Source organism: Arachis hypogaea, chromosome 15 (genome assembly GCF_003086295.3).
Source record: "Arachis hypogaea cultivar Tifrunner chromosome 15, arahy.Tifrunner.gnm2.J5K5, whole genome shotgun sequence".
Taxonomy (NCBI): Eukaryota; Viridiplantae; Streptophyta; class Magnoliopsida; order Fabales; family Fabaceae; genus Arachis; species Arachis hypogaea.
The window spans coordinates 4,577,303-4,599,254 of NC_092050.1; the positions used below are offsets into that span (position 1 = coordinate 4,577,303).

Genomic DNA, 21,952 nt, shown 5'->3' on the forward strand with positions numbered 1-21,952 from the left:
ACCCACTGCGACCACCACCGACGTAGCATGGTCCAACACTGCCATAGCATGGTCCACCACCGTAGCAGTCGCCATCTCATCCACTGCCGCAACCCTACCACCAGCGATAGCGTTGCCTCCACCGCGATGACTCCCCGAAAGGTTGGATCCATCAAGTACAGTGACATTCTCTGTCTTAGTGCGTACACTAACTCTATAATCTCCACTTCTGACTTAAATTAGGAACAGTAAGAATTAGAAGAAGAAGATGATGAATAAAAACTACTGAAGAAGAAGAAGAAGATTATACAAAAATAGAATCATTAAAAGGAGGAGAAAAAAAAGAAGAGAAACTGATGATGAAGAAGTAGAAGAACCGAAAAAGAGGAGAAAGAGATAAAATTGGAAACAAAGAAGGGAGAGAAATCCTTTTTTTAGTTTTAATTTTGTATTCAAAATTTAAAATTTGAAATTTTAGGAATGTGTGTACATGTAAATTGTAAAGCAAACTGAGAAAGGGAGATTAAAAAATTGGATACGGTCATGAAAAGTGTGGTGTAACGAAATTAGTTTGATGTAGGAATGTAATATAAGAATCATAATGATTGAAGACCTTTAAATTTTGGTGGATGAATACATATAATAGAAATTGAGAATAAATCTGGTAAAAGACAAGTAGGAATTCCACTATGAGAATAACCTTCTTTTATAGGATTAATTGGACTTTGTTATTGTGTTTAGGCTTGTTACTTTTTTTAGTTGTTACGTACTTATGCCACTTTGTAAAATGACACTGTACATGAAGCTCCACAAATGACATACACAGCATTGAATAACCAAGATACATCACATAACAGTGCAAGCATTGGGGTTCTCATCGCTGAAGGCGGTGGTGTACTTGACCTCAAAGGAGCTAGCACGTGCCAGTTGAGAAGCTTCTGGATCCAAGAGCACGTTCCTGACGTACCCAGGCGGAGCCTTTTTGTCATAAGCCTCTGGCGCATACGGGTGTGGAACGACGTCGTATGGTACATATGGCCAAAACTCTGCTTTCTTCCCAGTGCGCTGCCTCACGCGCTCTAACACTTTCTCTGGATCCACGTAACCCTTTACAGTTAACTTGCTCTACTTGGGTTCAACTTCCACTTCTGTCACGCCTTTCATCCCTTCCACTGATTTCTTCGCCCTTCTCTCGCACCCTTCGCAATCCATCTTCACCTTTATTTCCATTCCCTGTATTTGGTTCAGCTTTTTCTACTTTTGTGCTGTATTCCACACCATTTTTCACACACCTCTCCAATACTATCAAAAACACCCATTATTGTTTATTAGTTTTTACGTGCCTAATTAATCTAAGCTACCTAGTTTGCTTAGTTTATGAAATTTTTTATATAGTCCCAAATGAGCAATCATAAGATCAAATGCGGCCCTGCTTTTGGCAGAAGATTCTAGTGAAAAAAAAGTGAACCAGATTATTCTAGTGAAAATATTCTTTTTAAATTTTTTATTTTCTTTTATTTGCCGTGGTGAAAAGTGAAGACGATAAACCTACCCACCTATCGTCCATATAATCATCATCATCCAAGGTGAAAAGAAAAGAACAAGTTTGTAATTGACCTCAAACAATAATTGATGTCTAGTTTTAGTCTTCTAGTTATAACAATTTAATACGATTACCAACATTGATAAGGAGCTCAAGCACATGCATAAAAATAAATAAATAAATAGTTAATAGTTAAATTAGTTTCTTAAAGACATATTTAATACTGACAACCCTTGGACAGACCACAATGTTGTTGGCTTGGGCAGAATTACCGCCAAGGACTTACAGATTTACAAGAATCGAAACAATGCCTTTCAGTCTCTCCGAAATTGACTGTGTTGGAAACTACCGATAGGCAACAGTTTTAAAGTTAATTGTAATGCAAGCTTGTATCAGGATTCAAATTTAGCGGGATTTGGGTGTATTATTAGAGATTCTAAGAAAGATTGGGTCTCGGGCTGCTCTAGAAGCATTCCATCTAGTCTATCATCAGATGTGAATTATTTGATGCTTGAAGGGGGCTGGTTTTAGTTTAGGATTGCGGTTTGAGGGATATTCCTTGACATTCTGCCTATCATGCATGAGCTTACAAGTGGGTATTCATCTGAAGTAACAGATTTGGTTCACAAGATTCAGGAGCTTTTATCTCATTCTTGGCTTGTTCACGTTGAGTGGGTGTCCCGAGAAGCAAATAGAGCTGCGGATTGGATGGCTAGATATGGTGTCAAGAGTAACTCTAATCATGTTATTTGGTCTGAGCCTTGTGCTGATCTCCAACAAATTATTCGCTCGGATATAGGATAGTGTTGCTTTGTTTCTTTCCATGTTTAGACACAAAAAAAAATAGTTTCTTAAAGATAAGACATTTTTTTAATTCGTTCCTGAAAGATTTTTCAATCAAATTAGTCTTTCAAAGATTACGAATTAATTATATCTGTCCTTTGATTACTTTACTCACAATTTTCGTCAATAATTGATGATGTAAAATATTAACTGATAGCATACATGACATATAACATGTTCAATTAGACGTTAACTAAATATATTTACGAAAATCTATAAATTTAGTCACTATGTTATATTAGGAATAAGATTTTTGTAATTGAAGAAAATGACTAAATTAATAAATTTTCATAAACATATCTGATCAATATCCAATTAGACATATTAGGTGTTATATATGTTATCAATTAACGTTTTATAACATTAATCTTTGAAGAAAATTGTTAATGGAAAGACAGGAGGACAAATATGATTAATTCACAATCTTTTAATGATCAATTTGATTGAAAAAATATTTGAAAAATGAATTTAAAATTTTCAGAGACTAATTTGACTATTAACCCAAAAAATAAATGAAGAAGTTACGAGTTTTTGGATGAGAATTATAGAAACCCCCCAATTATGGCAATGACTAAAACCGAGTATAAAAAGTTAGAATTCTATATTCAAATCAAATTCATAATATTATTTCTATTGTCATAAGAACTTGCTAATGTTAACCCCAAAATAAAGTAAGAATAATGCATATGAGATGTGAATTGAAAAGAATGTATGAGTGTGTGAAAAAGTGAATAATGAGTAGCTAGTTTTGTATTAAAATTGTATACGTTGTTATGTATGTTAGATGAAAGTTTAAGTTAATCAAAAATTCAAATTTCAAGCTCATTTGATCACATACATCTTTATCTTTACTCTAATCCCATTACAACCTTTAGATAAGTCCTCATGATATTTGTATGCATGTATTGAATAATTGTTGATTGTTAGATGAAGAACAAATCTTAAAAAACTTGATTAGAGGAGAATTGAGTGAATCAACCCTAAACACTTGAGCGACTAAAGCGTATACACATTTGATGAAGAGTTCGATTAGTCAAATTTATATTTTCTCCTGTAATTTTTTCTTGTAAATTTGTACATTTTTTTTAATTTAATTCAATTGTAGATTTAACTTGACTGTGGTGGCTTGAATTAAGCTTTTAGTTTGAAACATAACCCGACGTAAAACATTAGCTAGATGAATTCGTTGTTATCCATTTTATTTGTTGTGTTACACAAACATTTTCTTATGCGATAAAATACATACTTTGAATGCTTATTCTATTTCATATATTTAGTTGACAAGTCATAAGAAATTATATGCCCGCATAATACAAAATAGAAATATAAACAAATAAATAGGACTCATCTCGTGTTGTTGAGAGAAATATAGTTTGCTTCGTTGGATCAAGCTAGTGACCACAACTATGGTGCTCTTCTGGCTGACATTTGGGTTTTGAGGCATCGAGCATGGACTGTGTCTAACATTCTAACTGCCTATTGTGAACTGCATGGACTCATGGGTGAGACTAGGGCAGTGTTACCGACCCAAAAGAATCACAAGACTAAAGAAAAATAATTATTTATATTCATAAATTTTGTAATAATTCTGCTACGTTACCAACAATATTTTTGTCAACATCTGCCAACTCTTATTTATAAGTATGTTTAATAAAAGTGTCTTTGTAGATGTATCTAATAAAAATATCTTTTTTATAGCTGTATTTAATAGAAGTGTCTTTATAGATATATTTTTTGGATGTGTCTCTTTATATATGTGTTTAAAATATAATAATTAATTATTATTGGCAATAAGTTGGCAGATAATATGTTGATACCTCATACTTTTTCATTTTGTAAATATTAACAAAAATATTTATTAAACAAAAACATTAATATTATATTTATAAAAAATGAGTTTTGTGTAACACAAATACTTAAATTTTAATTTTTTAATAAAATTTTTAAATAATTCTTACATTTTATCTTCAATCTCAATTCTATTATTTTTTTTCTTTCCAACTTTTTCATTTTTTAACAAAGATGCTTCTTTTTCTTCATGCACCACTGCATTGTATTTCTTCTTCTCGTTGTCATTTTCAATCGCCAACACTAAGTTCAATTGATTTGTGGTACTTCCTTTTTTCTTCTCCAAAGCTTCAATTACAGAGTCGGTGGAGGGATTCTTCTTTAAAACTTTTTTTTTCTTTTATCCTTTCCGGTATTATGGGGTGCGAATATGATATTGTTAGGGATTTGAATTTGTTCATTTGATTCCTAAGAAGGTTGAGTGGGATTTTTCCAAAAAGAATTATTGTCAGAAAATAAAAAAGCAAGGGCAATGCCTGCTTCCAGCAATGCGGCGGTGAAGAATGAGGAGAAAATGCTAACAGTGGGGGGGTGGGGGGAGGAAGGAGCTAAGTTGATTTGGAAAAAATTCTTTAATTTTTTTGTCTATTGTTTGAATTTGAGAATATACTGAGTCATAAATTCGGGTTTAGGTAGTAAAAAAAATAATCCTAAAATTGACGCGACGAGACAGAACAAAGAAGCACAATATCAACCTCAAATATGGTAAGAGTGGGAATCGATCCCAGGTGTAGCTTAATATGAGGCAAATTGATTTGTCACTCACACTTTGTCTCAACTACGTCTGTAGTGGGTTAATTAAGGGAGTTTGATTTTTTTTTTTTGTGTATTAAAGGAGTTTGATTTTGGTTTAAAGAAAATGTGTTAGTTGTTGGATTTTTTTGACATATTGGATAAAGTTTTTGTTAAGATTGGACTTTTTGTTGATTATTGAGTGTGGAAGGATCATTGTAGTTTTATTTTTATTTGTAGGATATATCAAAACTAAATTTTTGTAAGATTATAAAGGATTATCTTAGAATTTGTTTGGGTGTTGTTTTTGCGCGGTAAGTTTTGGGAGAGGTACATCTTGTTCGGACTAAGGTTGAGCTCGTTTCAATTTGGGTGGGATGAAGCATATGTGATATGTCGATTTTCAAAGAATGAAGGCGGTAAAAATCTGTAAAGACACTCTAATGTTCAAGTCAAAAAGAGTGTGAAATAAATATAGTGCAATTCAGAATGAATAGTGTTGAGTTTGGAAAACTTATGTCTAATTTAAATGATGATCAAACATTATTAAAACATTTATTAGAAAAATGTTAATTTGATATTTGCTTCAAATTGTTTGTATGATGGGTGTGTTAGTGTGTAGAAAATTAAAATGAGTTTCCTATTAGGTCAAAAGGCAATATGAGCTCAACTTGTTATTAATCAAGCCTTGTGCAAAATTAATATAAGTGGCTATGCATTGAAATGAAAGAAAGAAGATCCAAAGAGGCCCATGTCACAAGCGCACTAACCAATATTGAATGATCAAAAGAAGGAACCCAAAGGTTTTCAAAGCAAGCCACGGTTACCTACTACATTGTGGAATGGAATTCAAAATTTAAATTGATTAATTGTATGCATAGGTAATCGAAACTGAAAACTAAATTAGGTTTAATATTGCATTGAAAGCTTTGTATCTTCTCTCTCCTCTTTCTTTGCATTCGGTCATATCATTAGTCAGAAAAGAAGATGGAATAAAGAAGAAGTTATCAGAAGAAAAAGTAAAGTAACAGAGAAGCCTATGGAAGAAAGGTTATGAAGAAGGAAGATCTGAAAAAAGGCATGGCAAGATTTTTGCCATTGAAGGCAAGATTTGAAGAAGGGCTTTAAGATTTTCGAAGTCAAAAATAGAAGCAATCCGCCTCTGTCAGAGAGGAAGATTTTAGTTGCAAAAGTTCACTTCCATTTTTTGTTCATCAAAGAAAGAAAGTAGCCGCAGAGCTACACGTAGGAAGAAGCAAAAAATAGAAAGCAAGGAGCTGTCCTGGGATAGAGGTTCATCAAGGGTTCAAATTCATTTTTGGGGCCAAAGTCAAGATGAAAGGCTCAGATTGAAGAATTTTGGTGAAAAGGGTTGAGAGAGGTACATGTATGTTGGTTTTGTTTCGGTTTTCCCTCTCTCTTCTCTCTGTTCGAACCACTGCTACTCTGGGTTGGAGAAGAATTTGCTTGGTTGAATTGGTTTCAACCTTGGAAGCTTTCCCTTCTATATTAAGGGTGAACGGCCAAGGGTTGAGATCAAAGAGAGAAAGTGAAAAGCACAGATTTCTCATAGCTACTTAAGCTTCCTGAGTTCTTCTCCTTCAAAGATGTTCATTTTGTTTTCTTTTTCTTAGTATTATTTATCTGGGTCTCATGGTAAAAGACAAACATGGTGAGGTTTGTAAGAAAAAGCCAGTGAGAGGAAAAATGCAGTAATCAATATTAGAAAAAAAAGTCATAGATGTCTCAGAGTTTCTTTGTACATCTGTATGTTGTGTTTCATGATCTTGTGAGAATTCTCTTACAAGTTAGGTTAGCACTTTGCGGTTGAAAGCTAGGTTTTGAGTCCTAATCAAATTCAGATTGGGTGTAGAATATGGGTTTGTCTCTGATAGGGTTGGGTAGATCCTAGAAAAAGTATTGGTGTTTGTAATCTTGTAAAAGATAGTGAAATTCCATCATTGTTATGATAGAGACTGGATGTAAGCTGTATTGCACTTAACAGCTGAACTATGATACTTCTTGGTGTGATTCTCTCTTCTCTGCTTCTTCTCCGTTTCTGGTTCGCAGGAGACAAAATGAAAATTGTCTCTCAACTTGTTACGAGACAAAACAAAAATGTCTCTTAACTTGTTAAGAGACAAAAGTAAAAATATCTTCTAAAGTTCTTTTAAAAGTGAGAAAGTAATTTTTAGTAAAAAGGGAGGCTAAGATTCAACCCCTCTCTTAGTCATTGATTACTATAAAAAAACATATCTTTTTTCTATAGAATTTCTTTTTTATATAAAGTTGTTACACTATAGGTGTTTACTTCATGGACCTACTATTTCGGTAATCACTTTTAAATATTTGCAAATGATTCCATTATAGCTAAGATTTCGTACAATTAAATAGGCACATTTTATTTGTTTTCACCGAAGTTTCAATTTATAGATGTATTTGAGTTGAGTTATAACTAACAAATCAGGTGTCATTAAGTTGTAAAATTTTTTTTCAATAAAATTTATTTTTTTATTTTTTAGTGTATTTAAAAAAATTTAAAAAATAAAATTAAAAAACAGAGATGGATCCAGGAATCTAACAGTGGAGGGGCCGAAAATTAAAATATTATATAATCAAATATAATATTATATATTTGATAATAGATATAATTATAATTAATTTTTTAATTTAAAAAATTAATAAATATTTGTCAAATAAAAGAATTATCTCGGTTCTTATAATTTTTTCATAATTTTTTTGTTGTTTTATATCTAATAAAATATAAAATTATATATTTTTAAATATTTTATTAATTAATTTACTTTATTAAGTATTTATGTGACACTAAGTTATATTTTTATGTTTTATATCATTAAAAAATATGACATATAATAATATAAGTTAATTGCACTAACAATTTTGTTATGTGAATTTAAAATATATTAAAGTATTTTTATATAATAATAGGGATAAAAATTAATTAAAAAAGAATAAAAAAACAACTAAATAAAATTTAAAAAATAATATTATCATAAATAATATTAAAGTATTTTATATGATTATAAATGTTAAAATTAATCTTAAGAAAAGAAATGTAAAAAAAGAAATTTTGAATTAAATAAAAAATACAAATAATATATTCTAAAAAATACAAATAATATAAATATATGTAAAAAAATTTAAACCCTATTACATAAAGAATAATAACTTTTTTTTATCAAAAATAAAGATATTCGAACCCACAACTTCTTAATTGAGTATGGAAAAATTATGTCATTTGAACTATAGTTCATTAGCAAGAATAATAACTTTTTTTATTATTACTATATTATTAAATTTTATCCTATACAAGATATCTATTATAATAGTATATGAACTTTTAAAATTTGTTGGGAGCCAAGACCACTACTCTCCCCTTGAATCCGTCCCTGTTAAAAAACATATTTTTTTAACTATACATTATTTCTTGAAAGATTTTTTATTTAAAACAAGATGTTTTTAAACATTATAAATAAATAAAATTTTTATGTTGTGATATCCAATCATAATTATTAAATAAAATAATATTTTTATATAAAATATCTAAATATAAATTTATTTTTGTCCCCTTAAAATTTCACCCAAAGAGGTGAAACAAGTCCTTATTCATGCATAGCCTTATTTATCCTCGGTAGCTATTATTAAGATAATTGTTTAAGCAATAAAGGAATTTGTTGATGGTTCATATTCTAATTTATTTTGGTTCATATTCCTCTTTCTTATTTTAAAAAATTGCATAGTTTTATAAAGATTTTCTGAATTAATAATGCCTTATTAATCATTTCTTTAAAAAAACAATTTAATTCATTATTTTAAAATCAGAGTATTGTTAATCTGTGTTTTCTTCTTTACCAAAATTAACCCAACTCAAAGCGAAAGAGCTAATAATGGTCAAAGAGGGCGAGATCAAGAGGAAGAAGCATATTCTCCATTACGTACATCCCAAGCGGGACGCAAACACTCACAACTAGCTACCACGCACACACTCCTTCCACCGGCAGTTAGAGGGATCCAACAACCCACCCTCCTCCCTCAAACTCCATCACCACCACCGCCTCCGCCGCCGCACACAGTGAGGAAAAAATAAAAATTAACCATGTTAGACGGAACCGAAGACGAAGAGAAGTTTCTCGCCGCCGGAATCGCTGGCCTTCAGCAGAATTCCTTCTACATGCACCGCGCATTGGTAACTACTCTTTTAAACCCTAACCTCTCTCTCTCTTTGCCGCTTCTTCTTCCTTCTGTTCCACGCTAAATCCAGATTCGCCTCTTCGCAAATTAATCGCAATTCCTTTGGATCCAATTCCGATTCTATCTCAGGACTCCAACAATCTAAGAGATGCTCTCAAGTATTCCGCTCAGATGCTCTCCGAGCTCAGGACTTCCAAGCTTTCTCCTCACAAGTACTACGAACTCTGTCAGTTTTTCGCTCTCAGAACCCCCTTCACTTCTTTGATTTTTTGTTTATTTTCATAATTGGATCCTGAAATTGGTTATGCTGTTTTTTAATTGCGACCTTTGCTGTTCGTAATTTGCGTATCTATTGTGAATTTTTTTTTGGTGGGGCTTTAGACATGCGCGCATTTGATCAGTTGAGGAAGCTGGAGATGTTCTTCGAGGAAGAGACTCGTCGTGGTTGCTCCATTATTGATCTCTATGAGCTCGTCCAGCACGCCGGCAACATTTTGCCTCGACTGTAAGTCACAGTTGTTAGTTATTGTCTTTGCATTCATCTATTAGAAAATGCTTGTGATAGGACATTGTTCCCGAACGGTATCTTCTCTATTATAGTCACCATCGTGAAAATGTCTAGTTAGTTATGTATTTGATAAGCTTCACTTTTTTTTTTCAATTACTAATTTGAGTTATGTGCAATACGGCTGATACTTAAATGCTGATTTCTTCTAATTGCTCGTTGTTGGGTTTGATATTTCACAACGGTGAAAATAATTTCTCTTGCTAAGAAAACCAATGGCAAGTAAATTTCTGATTATTGCCTTGACATGTGTTTTACTAGTAAGCTGTCACATCAGTTTTGGATGAGAAGGGTTTTAGGTATTGAGGTTGCAGTGGTTTATGCATTATTTCTTTCATATTAATCTGCTTCTCACATATGATGTTTTAATTGTACAATCATGATCAGGTATCTCCTCTGTACAGTAGGATCCGTGTACATCAAATCAAAGGAAGCTCCTGCCAAGGATGTTCTAAAGGATCTTGTGGAGATGTGTCGTGGTATTCAGCACCCTGTTCGTGGACTCTTTCTCAGAAGTTATCTTTCTCAAGTTAGTAGGGACAAATTGCCGGATATTGGTTCTGAGTATGAAGGGTAAGCATTTTTTTTCCAACTTTGAAGTTATCGGAACAGAACAGACTAGGTGTTTCATGATATTTGCAATTTAGTTGATCATTCATTGGCTCTCTTTTGGCATGGTCATTTCTTTTGGTTTTGTCCAGAACAAGAGTCTAATCTGAATCCAATTTAAACTAGTATCTTACTGGTCCCTGCACTTTTGTGATGTTGATGATGATTTTAACTATTAGTGTGATTAGAGTATTGGGTCCTCCTTTTTGTTTATTTTTATTTGTTTCTCTTTCAAATAGTGTGTGTTTTACTTAGATATGGGGCAGTGGTGTTGTCATTCACTTTATTTTATGCTGCACCGATTTGAGATTGAACCAGATACGTGAATGTCTACTCTGTTATTTGTAGGGATGCTGATACTGTATCTGATGCTGTAGAGTTTGTACTCCAAAATTTCACAGAAATGAACAAACTTTGGGTGCGCATGCAACATCAGGTTGGTTAAATTGCCTGCAGAGTGTTTCTGCTCTCATGTTTGGACATGCATGTCGTCACAATAGTTGCATGTCATGAGGGCATGATTTCTGGTCACGCAGGTTTAGTAATGCATGTGAATCATTCATACTCTTAGCTGACCCTGAGTTGAGGCTTGCTGTCGGGCTTTCTGGTCTGCAGGGGCCTGCCCGGGAGAAGGAGAAACGGGAGAAAGAAAGGAGTGAGCTGCGCGATCTTGTAATATCTGAAGCCTGTAACTGGTTTAGTTGGCTGCAATGGGATTGTATACATGATCAAATGCTTATAGAAGGTTTTGCTTGCTTCTTTATCCTTATTTGTTAGGTTGGGAAGAATCTCCATGTTCTCAGTCAGATAGAGGGTGTTGATCTTGATATGTACAAAGATATTGTGCTTCCCAGAGTATTAGAGCAGGTCTTATTTGTTGCTTTGTTATTTCTATTTTGTTTGTCAAAGACATAATTCACTTTTTAACTGGATTTTTCTTTTTCCCTTGTGCTTGATTATCTTTGACAGGTTGTTAATTGCAAAGATGAGTTGGCCCAGTTTTACTTGATGGATTGCATAATTCAAGTCTTCCCTGATGAGTATCACTTGCAAACTCTTGATGTATTGTTGGGTGCTTGCCCTCAGCTTCAGGTTAGTGAACTTGGTTAAAAACACGAGGTTTTGTTCAATAAATAGAGTTGCAAAGAAGCTCCAAAAATGTATCAGCAAGATGATTACCCATAGAAAGATTTGACTAAACAGCTACAAAATAGCATGTGGACCCTCAATTTTTTAAAAACTGCTGCAGATGTTTCTGTAAGTCGATGCTGTTCAACTTGTAACTTGAGGAGTAGCTCATTTGGCATCTCCAAAATTTTACTTAATAATGTGATATGCAACAAATGGAAGCCAACCTAGTGATATTCTTAATGCATTTATTTGCAAATTATCTTACGGCCAATAAAGTATTTTGCATCAAATTCTATTTTCAGGATTTATGTTTTGCAGGTCTACAGAACTCAAAAATACCAGTTAACTTGTTTTAGTAAATTAGCATCTGCCTTTTCTGAGTGCTAGTTGTTACCTTTTATCTTGAGCACTAACCCCTTTAGGGAACCATTGTACATTACCTGTATTGTTTTAATATGTAGGCATATGAATGAATTTTACATCTAATAGTTTACAGTTGCTCCCCCATCTGGATCGATTGGAAATGTTTAAGCAAATGCTTAACAGTAGCTAATGTATATCTTGTTCAGAATTATGACATTATCCAAAATATATACGACAATTTTATGGTGTAAATCCTGTATGTATCGTCACTAAGTTGCTTTTTCATTTTTCTTTCTTATTATCTTTTCCCATAGCCGTCCGTTGATATCAAGACAGTACTGTCTCAATTAATGGAAAGGCTTTCACATTATGCTGCATCAAGTGCAGAGGTGTTGCCAGAATTTTTGCAAGTGGAAGCATTTGCCAAATTAAGCAATGCCATTGGCAGGGTATATTTGGACTTTTTGGTTTAATAAATGTCAGATGTTGGCATCATGCAGTGCCAACACGTGTGTCTCATTGATTGTGAAATACGAGGTCTTCCATTGTTATGCAGGTGATAGAGGCACAGCCTGACATGCCCACTCTTGGAGTTGTAACTTTATATTCATCTCTTCTCACATTCACTCTTCATGTTCACCCGGATCGACTTGATTATGCAGATCAAGTCCTGGTATGTTTCCATTCAAAATGGTTGTGTGCATGCATGTTAACTGCTCTTCTTACTAATTCATTTGATCAAAATTCAGCCATTGTCATTATTTCCTTAATTTGTGGTAATAACTAATAAAATACTTTAAAAAAGAATGAAAGAAACAATATCTTTGTTGAATTTTGTCATAAAATAGCATTATTGCATTTAATGGACAAGAACACTGTTCCTTTCATGGCAAGAAAAAAAAAAAATCCTTAATTCTGTCAAGGTCATGTCCTGATTGTATGTACCTCTTGTTAGGGAGCATGTGTGAGAAAACTCTCTGGCAAAGGGAAAATTGAAGACAGCAAGGCAACAAAGCAGGTTGTTGCTCTATTAAGTGCTCCATTAGAAAAATATAATGATATTATGACTGCCTTGAAGCTTTCAAATTATCCTCGTGTACTGGAATATCTCGATGTTCCAACTATTAGGGTCATGGCAACTGTTATTATTCAAAGCATTATGAAAAATGGAACTCGCATTTCTACTTCAGACAAGGTATATAGGTTATTTAATTGTCTTTTTTTTTTTTTTCATTTCACTTTCTTTTGTTGTTGTTGTAAGTATCTTACTACAACATTGCTTGGATTCTAGGTTGAAGCATTGTTTGAATTGATAAAGGGGCTTATCAAGGATTCTGACGGGACCTCAAATGACAAGGTCATTTAAGTTCAACAGCTAGTCATCTAGGGATATTTCTTAAAATCCTGGTTATTGTGAAAACACAATCCTTATTTGTTGGATCCTTTCTCAGTTTGGATTTTTTTTTAATCCCCCCTTTCCTCCCTTTTAGCTGGACGAAGATGACTTCAAAGAGGAGCAAAATTCTGTTGCCCGCCTAATCCAGATGTTTTATAATGATGATCCTGAAGAGATGCTTAAGGTGAATATACATGCATTAGCATGATGATAATTATGCTCATTTTTTCTGCCTGAAAGTCCATATATCTTTCTAACTGCAGTTAATAGTTTCGTCTGATTTCACTTCCTTCTTACTGTATTTTTTGTATTCATGCTGCTCGTGGGTTTTGCCCTTGCAAGTACTCAAATAAGTTTTTTACTTGCAAGCTGGATCTGGTGGCGAGTTAGTTTGTCACATTGAACTTTTCACCTTAATAATAAGTTGATAACTGTTCCTGGGCTCCTGTGAGTGGAACTTGTTATCTGTATTTTACTGTTATTATAGTTTGTTTTAACGGTATTTGAGATGAAATCAGTGAGTGGAAAGTTCAGCTTTTACTTTATGTTGTGTCATAATAGTTATCCACTGAATTGCAGATCATAGAAACTGTGAGGAAGCACATATTGGCTGGAGGACCAAAACGCTTGCCTTTCACTGTTCCACCTCTTGTTTTTTGTTCGTTAAAGGTTTGGTTGATCATATTGATTAGTTGTCTTCTTTTGTTATACCTTGTTTTCTGCTTAAACCGTGATGAATTGATGATGCTGTAAACAATAGCATAGATTAGATACCAAATTGAAAACCATAATGATAACAATAATGCGGTTGTGAACTAGTTGAGGATGGCTGGTGGAAAAACCGAATCACTTAAGCATTTTGGTGGTTTCATTTATAGGTTGGTTGTAACATTTCATTTATTTTATTAGATAATCATTTTGAGGCCCTGAAAATGCTACTAAGGCTTCTTATCTCACGGTAGATAGTGTATTTGGCATTGGCATTCTATTTGAGAACTCTGATAAACGGGGAAGCGCTGCCTAGCAAGCTGCAAGTTGTTGTCATATAACAGAAATTGTGATTTTTGTCTTCCTTTCCATTGCTAGATGATGAGAAATAATGGGAGCTCCATTTCTCATTCTGATTAGGTGGCATACATAACAAGCCATAATATCAATCATGCCAAATTACTATGACAACTATAAATTATCTGTTCATGCTCTCTTGATTTTCTTCATGAGAATGGCTGTTTTTGTATTTTGTATTTTTTATTTTTATACCTTAATTTACAAAGCCAAATACAAGAATTAATGCAGTATATATACTGTATTATATATGCAGTTGGTCAGACAGTTGCAAGGCCAAGAAGAAAATCCTTTTGGAGATGATGCATCAACAACACCAAAGAAAATTTTTCAGCTTTTAAACCAGGTAATTTTTCCCCCTAGAATGATTGGTGCTAGCCTAGTTGTACAATATGACTGAATATTTATTAATGTCGAGGGTGTGAGATTTGTTGGCGTTTTAGTATATACAGCAACTAATCATCCTTACAATTGAGTGATGTTTACATCTTATCTATTCTCTGCTTTGGCCTTTTGTTGAAGTTCAAATTGTTAAAATATTATGGGTTCATAGTTGGTCAATTGGTCTGCTGATACTTGTTCCTTTTTGTCTCAGATTATCGAGACTCTGTCCGGTATACCTGTGCCGGAATTGGCATTGCAGTTGTATTTGCAATGTGCTGAGGTACTGGAATATTCTTGGAGCACATCGAAATGGTATTTTGTAACTATAATACTAATATTATTTTGTTTTACCTTTCCAAAAGGCTGCAAATGACTGTGAGTTGGAACCCGTTGCTTACGAGTTTTTCACCCAAGCTTATATTCTATACGAAGAAGAGATTTCTGTGAGTCCAAACTATCTCCATTCCCTCCCCACATTCCTCTTCTTTCCCTTGTCTTTAGGGTAATTTCAGAAGAGAACCTTTCACATTGATGCATTTTATGGGTTACCCATGCTTAGTTATGCTTTTCCATTGTCATACTAGGATTCAAGAGCGCAGATCACGTGTATCCATTTAATAATAGGAACTCTTCAAAGGATGCATGTCTTTGGTGTTGAGAACAGGGATACTTTAACTCACAAGGCCACAGGGGTGATTATTTATACTGATATTTAAATAATGCTCATATATATTCTTCTACTAAATCTTAAATTTATTGTGCCTTTTCATTGGATAGTATTCAGCAAAGCTTCTGAAGAAGCCAGATCAGTGCCGAGCTGTGTATGCATGCTCACATCTGTTTTGGGTTGAAGATCATGATAACATGAAAGATGGAGAGAGGTGTGTTTCTATACGACATCTAGGAGACTTCGAACTCCTGATGAATTATTGTGTTTAAAATTTTTTAAGCATTTTTCACAGTGGTGGTTTATTTGAACTCAATTAGTTTTAGGTGAATTTCAGTGTTTTACATATCCTAAGTTAGTTGTTAAGATTGATTTTAACCAAAATATGTGGCAAAGGCATACAATACTTGGCCATGGGGAATGGTTGAAGAGAAATATGGGAATTAGTATATAAATTTATCTTTTGTGATCCTTAATTGTTTTTGTTATGTTCATACTTATTTTTGGACCAGAGTCTTGTTATGCCTCAAGCGGGCTTTAAGAATTGCAAATGCTGCACAACAAATGGCCAATGCAGCACGAGGTAGCACTGGATCAGTTATGCTCTTCATTGAGATATTGAACAAGTAAGATTGCTTCTGTAACCTTACTTCGCGTCACTTTCTTGTTGCTGGAATATTGATGTGCTGTGTGTTTACAAGGTATCTATACTTCTTTGAGAAGGGGAACCCACAAATCACCGTTGCTTCAATCCAGAGCCTAATTGAGTTAATCATGAACGAAATGCAAAGTGACTCTACGACATCAGATCCAGCTGCTGAGGCTTTCTTAGCTAGTACTATGCGATATGTACAATTCCAGAAACAGAAGGGTGGTGCAGTTGGTGAGAAGTATGAACCCATCAAGTATGAACCCATAAAGGCTTGACGCGCAGGTTTGATCCTGTTAGATTTGGAACTATTTGATCGTGGGATGTCTAGTGATTGTTTTCATTTATCTTTCGATTTCAACTGTGGGCCCACAAGTTTTGGTGTTCCTGATATTTTCTGACAGCAAAAACACTCGGCCATTTAGTTAGGATCAAGATGCACTATGTAACTCATGAGAGAATGAGTCGTTATTGAACTTTTGGTTGATCCTTTTTCAGGCCTTACATCAATTAAGAGAATTAGTTCGTAGTACAGTCGCTAGATTATTCCAGTTGTGCAAAAGGTTTACACGAAGTCGTGGTTGTCTAGTTTAGTCTACAGATTCAGAATTACTGTCCATATTTATGTCATTTGCGCTATGCACTATGGAATTGTGGATACCGTACCATTCTATTTTTTTTCGGTGGACTGGATACCATACCGTTGTTAGTGTTTGCTTCTTTGCCTAGTTTGTATTGGAATGGGCTAATAAAGTTTAGTCGAATGTAATTTTCTTCGGTTCCGCTACGTTACCAACAGTATATCTGCCAACTTCTGCCAACTCTTATTTATAATTGTGTTTCATGAAAGTGTGTTTATGGATGTGTCTAATAAAAATGTCTTTTTTATAACTGTGTTTAATAGAAGTGTCTTTATAGATATATTTTATGGATGTGTCTCTTTATATATGTATTTAAAATATATTAATTATTAGACACATCTACGAACACACTTCCATAAAACACAAATATAAATAAGAGTTGGCAGAAGTTGGCGAATAATATGTTGGTACCCTATACTTTTCCAATTTTCTTTTTCTTTTTCCTTTCTTTTCTCCTTTTTTTTAAACTATTATTATTATTTGTCTAGTTGTCTTACCAGTGGGGGGGAATAGAATGGTGGATGTATTTGGGTCATTGGGTGAATGTCAAACTTACCTTATCTCTCTTGTCAGTTCTCCGCACTAAACTAGTATTTATGCTCGGAATAATATTACGGAAATGCATTCTTTTAAAAATAAAATGAGCTAGTTTTTTAATTTTTTATTAAGAAATAAAAAATTATTATCTAACGATGTAATAAATTCTAAAGATTTTATCAAATTATACGTGGAGGGAGGAGATTCAATGTTGTCAATAATGTCATACCATACGGGTGAAGTTTCTACATCGTGAATTACAAACAGCTAAAATAACCAAAATTTTGGGTCGATCGGCGGGCGGTTTGTCAAATGATCAGGGGCAGGTCTTTGGTCGAACAATCTGTCTGGGTAGCACGGCAAATGGTTGGGTCAATAGGGTCAATCAGCGTGCATTTGCTTTGTTGTTCGACCGACTGTGTGTCACTTTGCTGTCAATAGGCAATCTATCCGGTGATCGGTCAGTTGGTTGGCCTATATTGGTCATGGGATGGTCGTTCGGTATAGGTCGACGTCAGCCGATCAAATAGTTGGTTGTTGTTAGTTACGCTCATTTCCAATCAAGGGCAATTCGTTGTCCAGATGTCGCTTGGCAATCTATGAGATTGCTAATCCGATGGTATGTCTGTTAGCATATGGTCGACTGACGTTGTTAGTGTGCGAGTCCGTGGGACTGTTGTCCTACCTCTCAAAATTCTTTTTGCATCAATATATAAAGGATTTTTTTCATTTGATATAAAAATAGAGATAAAAAGGATAAAAAAAATTCTTTAATTTTGGAGGAAAAACTATGTCATGACACATTTTGATTATAAAATGTAATATATAATGAATTTGATTAGATCATCATACCAAAATAAATAAATAAATAAGATTGATTGGATGTTAAGTTCTACATTAAATTAAGATGGTTCATGATACAAGAAATTGAGGGAGAGGTATTCTTATATACTCAGGAATTTAGTTTATGATTTTGTCCATTAAATTTCAAAAGAGGGAGGGAGGGAGGGAGAGAGAGAGAGAGAGAATAACTTCATTCTATAAAGTAAATAAAATTTCTCAATTGAGCAACATAATAATGCAATCGAAGATGTATGATGAAATTGTAGGTTAAGACAATAAAAGGAAGGCGATTAGTTTAGCAGTCGACTATTATATGTTTGGTTCCAATGTTCCATGATGGTAATCAAGTCTCTAATAACACGAAAAATACCTCTACACATTACATCAAATGAGTTTGTAATTTGCTCAGTGCACGTTACATACTACCTATGAAGCACGAATACTTCGCTGAGTTGTCGTGTCGGACACATTTCGGACACGACACTCATCGATACACGTGTCTGTTGTGTCCAACTGTGTCTTAATAAAAAATAAAAAATAAAAAAATTTTTGCCGGAAAAATACAGGGTAAAGAAACCCCAGCGGCATCACCATTCAAGGTAGGTGTGGTAGCTATTTGGTGCAATTTTCGTTGAACCATTGTCCATTGAACATTGAACATTTGGGCATGGTTTGGGTATAATAAGGGTGTCGAGTTCTTTTTATTATCGAAAAAGAAAGGATGAAATTTCTCATGCAATGCAGAGGGTGGAGTTTCAACAACTCCCAAAAGAAGAAAAAAGAAAGAGCTCCATAAGTCTAAGTCTTCCCCGGATGGCAACTGAATTATAGAGGTGGAAATACAAATAATTTAAATATTAATATATATCCAAGCAAACAAGGCGTTATCCTTAGTGGGATATTCCAGTCTTTGAATACATAAAATCAAAAGGTGGGAATCATAAAATGCAAATTTGACTATTAGAGTTGACAATAATTCCAAGAAAGCAAAGCAAGTTATACTCAAGGAGATGTAGAGTATTTGTCGGACGAACACCCACATACTCTTCTTCAACAACAAAAGAAATGATTGATGAAAATGAAGAGGGGCAGGACAATGCAGGTTGGTTGAACATAGGGCTGTCAAATCTTTAAACCTAGCCAATCACAATATCGAACACGCCTTTTGTCCTTTACCCTTCTTTTTCTTCTGCTTTGGTGGTTGAAGCACAACTCTTATGGCTGCATCAAACACTGCCTTCACATTCTGCAAAACACAAGTCAATTTCAAACTCAATTAGCATATTAACCTTAGGAGTGGGAAATAAATGTCAGAAAAAGATTCAAATTATGTACCTCCTGTGTTTTAGAACTGCATTCAATGTAAGCTGGTGCATTGATCAGCTTCCTAAGCTCCTCGCCCTTTAGGGGGATCCACGTGTCAGATTCGATTTGTTATATAACCAAGCAAGATTCAAAAGCACCAAAAGCAATGTTTACCTGAGCATTGGTAATGGGCACGGCACCAGGATGGTCTATGCAAAACTGCTTATCATCCCGAAGATCTGCATCATTGCAAAATCACAAAATGAAACTCTCACTTTTTTGGAATTTGTTTGGAGAAAGGGCCAACCTGTCTCCATTTACGCTGTACTAATGAAAGTTATGAAACCAACAGCCAACCAGAAACATCAAAGCATTGACCATAACTGGGTTCATTCAGATAATCGAAAGTTCCAAAGAAGTCAACATCTATTGCGTATGCATTATGAGAGGTTTAAGTTCTCATCCGATTTCATCATGTTCATAGCACAAACTGTATACATTTAAAAAGAAATAAACAAATCCTAAACGCTCTGTGATTCACGTAACATACAAAAACATGCTTGAAGGCAGCATCTAACAAAATCACAACATCACGATAGCAATATCACATTAGATGGTAATAAACTAACCGAGCTTCGTGCCAACCAGAATTATGGGGACACCAGGTGCATAATGCTTCAACTCTGGAATCCACTGGAAATGAAACATGAACATATTTATCAACAAATATTCATAAACACAATAAAACACAAGGAACACAATATCAGTGCAAGATAAGTACCTTCTTGGAGACATTCTCATAACTAGCCTTGCTTATGAGAGAGAAAGCCAATATGAACACATCGGCACCACGATAACTCAAAGGTCTCAATCTGTTGTAATCTTCTTGTCCTGTTCCCCAAATAACACAATAAATCTGGAAAGAACTTCCCAAATCACAGATTTCACACATTAAAATAACTTAATTATGCAACATTACCAGCAGTATCCCACAAGCCCAGGTTAACAATGCTTCCGTTGACAACCACATTTGCACTGAAATTGTCGAACACAGTTGGCACATAATCCTGTTCCAAAGCAAATTGCAGTGTAAATAACATTCAAACAAAATATCACCAATCCAAACACTTGAAAGGAATATTTAAACTCATTCAAAAAAATCATCATTTTTTATATATAAAAAAGTAGGCAAGTTCCATGGCTAAATTTCATAATTTCAAAATTTCATCACCACCCTAATACACCCAAAAACTAAATTTTCAACAAACAAAGAAAAATGCTGAAGACATGGAAGAAGAAATCACCGTTGGGAAGGTGTTGCTGGTGTAGGAAATTAGCAAGCATGTTTTTCCCACAGCTCCATCCCCAACAGTTACGCACTTAATGAACTTGGAAGCACTCATCTTTTCACCTTCTCTCTCACCAAAACCCCTCCAACAAACAAAAAAACGATAGCCTCAGATCTTTCACCTGAGGAACCAATGAATCACACAACCACACACTCTCTCTCCCTCCAATTTCACCTTCTCCTCCTCCACGTACTTTATCTTCTGCTTCAATTACGCATCTGTGCAGAGCAAAACCAAAATGCACTCACAAAAAGACGAAGAGGAAGCAGCTTCCATGAATGAACCACGAAATTTTCAAAAAACAAAAGAAAATACCGAACCCTAATCGTTAGGTAAAATGGGTAAAAAAAAAGAAAGGAAAATAGGAGAAATGTGGAAACCCTAACCCTTTTGGAGGAGAAGGAATTAAAAACGGTAATGGGTGTGGTGGAGACAGTGAAGAAAGAGAAAAAGACGAAACCTTTTTTTGGCCGATAAATTTTGCAGTTGAAGCGTTCGTTCGTTCACCCAATTCACCAACAAACTCGTAGCACTTGTGAGTTGTATTATTTATTTATTTATTTACTTACTATTTTTTGGTAATAAAAATTATTTATTTAGTTATTTTGGTAATAATAAAAAATTTGTCATCTTTTTTACAACTTTAACATGACGTTTTAATCGGAATAAATTTCGGATCCGGCCGGACTCAAATGAATTTGTGGCCAGGGACAGTTCATATTTTTGTTTGTTTTTAATTTTTATTAATTATTACATTTTGAAACTTATTTTATTTCAAATGAAAATGGAGGGAAAAGAATAAGATCGAATTGAAAAAGGGTGATGTGTGTAGGTGGATGATAATAAAGGCCAAACTAAAGAGATCCGTTAACTTCAAATTGTGCTATGCTTTTAGGCTATTAGCTTTATTTTGAATACAAACTTTTTGGTCAACAGAAAAGAATCTTCAACAATATTAGGTTAAAATTTGATGGAGGGAACTAGGGAGTTGAAAGTTAGGTTCAATCAGTTTAACAAGCATAGTATTGAGCTTCTTCACAATTTTGCTTTATTTACTTTCAACAAATCAAAATTTAAAAAGAGTGGGACATGCAATTTTTATTCATCTTTTTTATTTTTAAGCCTATACTACAATATATTTAACTTAGTGCGAATCTCAAATAAGTTATAGATTATAACATCATTGATTTACTAAAGATGTCATATGAATAAGAAATATTAATCGACAAAATTTTGTCTATACTATATTATTGTAAATTAAGATAAGTGATCATGAAAATTTGTAATTCTA

At 33.9% G+C, this 21,952-nt stretch overlaps 2 protein-coding genes and 1 pseudogene across 4 annotated transcripts; 1 reads left to right on the top strand and 2 right to left on the bottom strand.

Moving 5' to 3' along the window:
- Positions 1-825: 825 nt before the first annotated feature.
- On the bottom strand, positions 826-1,298 carry LOC112746851 (heavy metal-associated isoprenylated plant protein 27-like; annotated as a pseudogene).
- Positions 1,299-8,746: 7,448 nt separating this feature from the next.
- Positions 8,747-16,755, top strand: LOC112747719 (vacuolar protein sorting-associated protein 35A-like). 2 transcript variants are annotated; one of them, XM_025795899.3, is made up of 21 exons: positions 8,747-9,152; positions 9,287-9,383; positions 9,539-9,662; positions 10,110-10,295; positions 10,680-10,767; positions 10,947-11,003; positions 11,109-11,198; positions 11,301-11,423; positions 12,140-12,274; positions 12,382-12,498; positions 12,781-13,020; positions 13,117-13,182; positions 13,316-13,405; positions 13,801-13,890; positions 14,543-14,632; positions 14,882-14,950; positions 15,033-15,113; positions 15,255-15,362; positions 15,448-15,551; positions 15,850-15,963; positions 16,039-16,755. In XM_025795899.3, the coding sequence occupies exons 1-21, from the start codon at positions 9,063-9,065 to the stop codon at positions 16,262-16,264; spliced, it is 2,385 nt and encodes a 794-aa protein (XP_025651684.1). In that variant the 5' UTR covers positions 8,747-9,062; the 3' UTR covers positions 16,265-16,755. The 2 variants fall into 2 exon arrangements, with proteins under 2 accessions (XP_025651684.1, XP_025651685.1); XM_025795900.2 differs by having other exon boundaries at positions 8,787-9,152; positions 10,868-11,003.
- Positions 16,756-18,835: 2,080 nt separating this feature from the next.
- On the bottom strand, positions 18,836-21,346 carry LOC112747724 (rac-like GTP-binding protein RHO1). Of its 2 annotated transcripts, none has more exons than XM_025795904.3 (8): positions 21,122-21,346; positions 20,617-20,879; positions 20,292-20,379; positions 20,094-20,203; positions 19,942-20,005; positions 19,487-19,551; positions 19,343-19,408; positions 18,836-19,253 (listed from the first exon to the last, which is right to left on the bottom strand). In XM_025795904.3, the coding sequence occupies exons 2-8, from the start codon at positions 20,713-20,715 to the stop codon at positions 19,152-19,154; spliced, it is 594 nt and encodes a 197-aa protein (XP_025651689.1). In that variant the 5' UTR covers positions 20,716-20,879; positions 21,122-21,346; the 3' UTR covers positions 18,836-19,151. The 2 variants fall into 2 exon arrangements, with proteins under 2 accessions (XP_025651689.1, XP_072074589.1); XM_072218488.1 differs by having other exon boundaries at positions 20,617-20,930; positions 21,122-21,284.
- Positions 21,347-21,952: the final 606 nt, after the last annotated feature.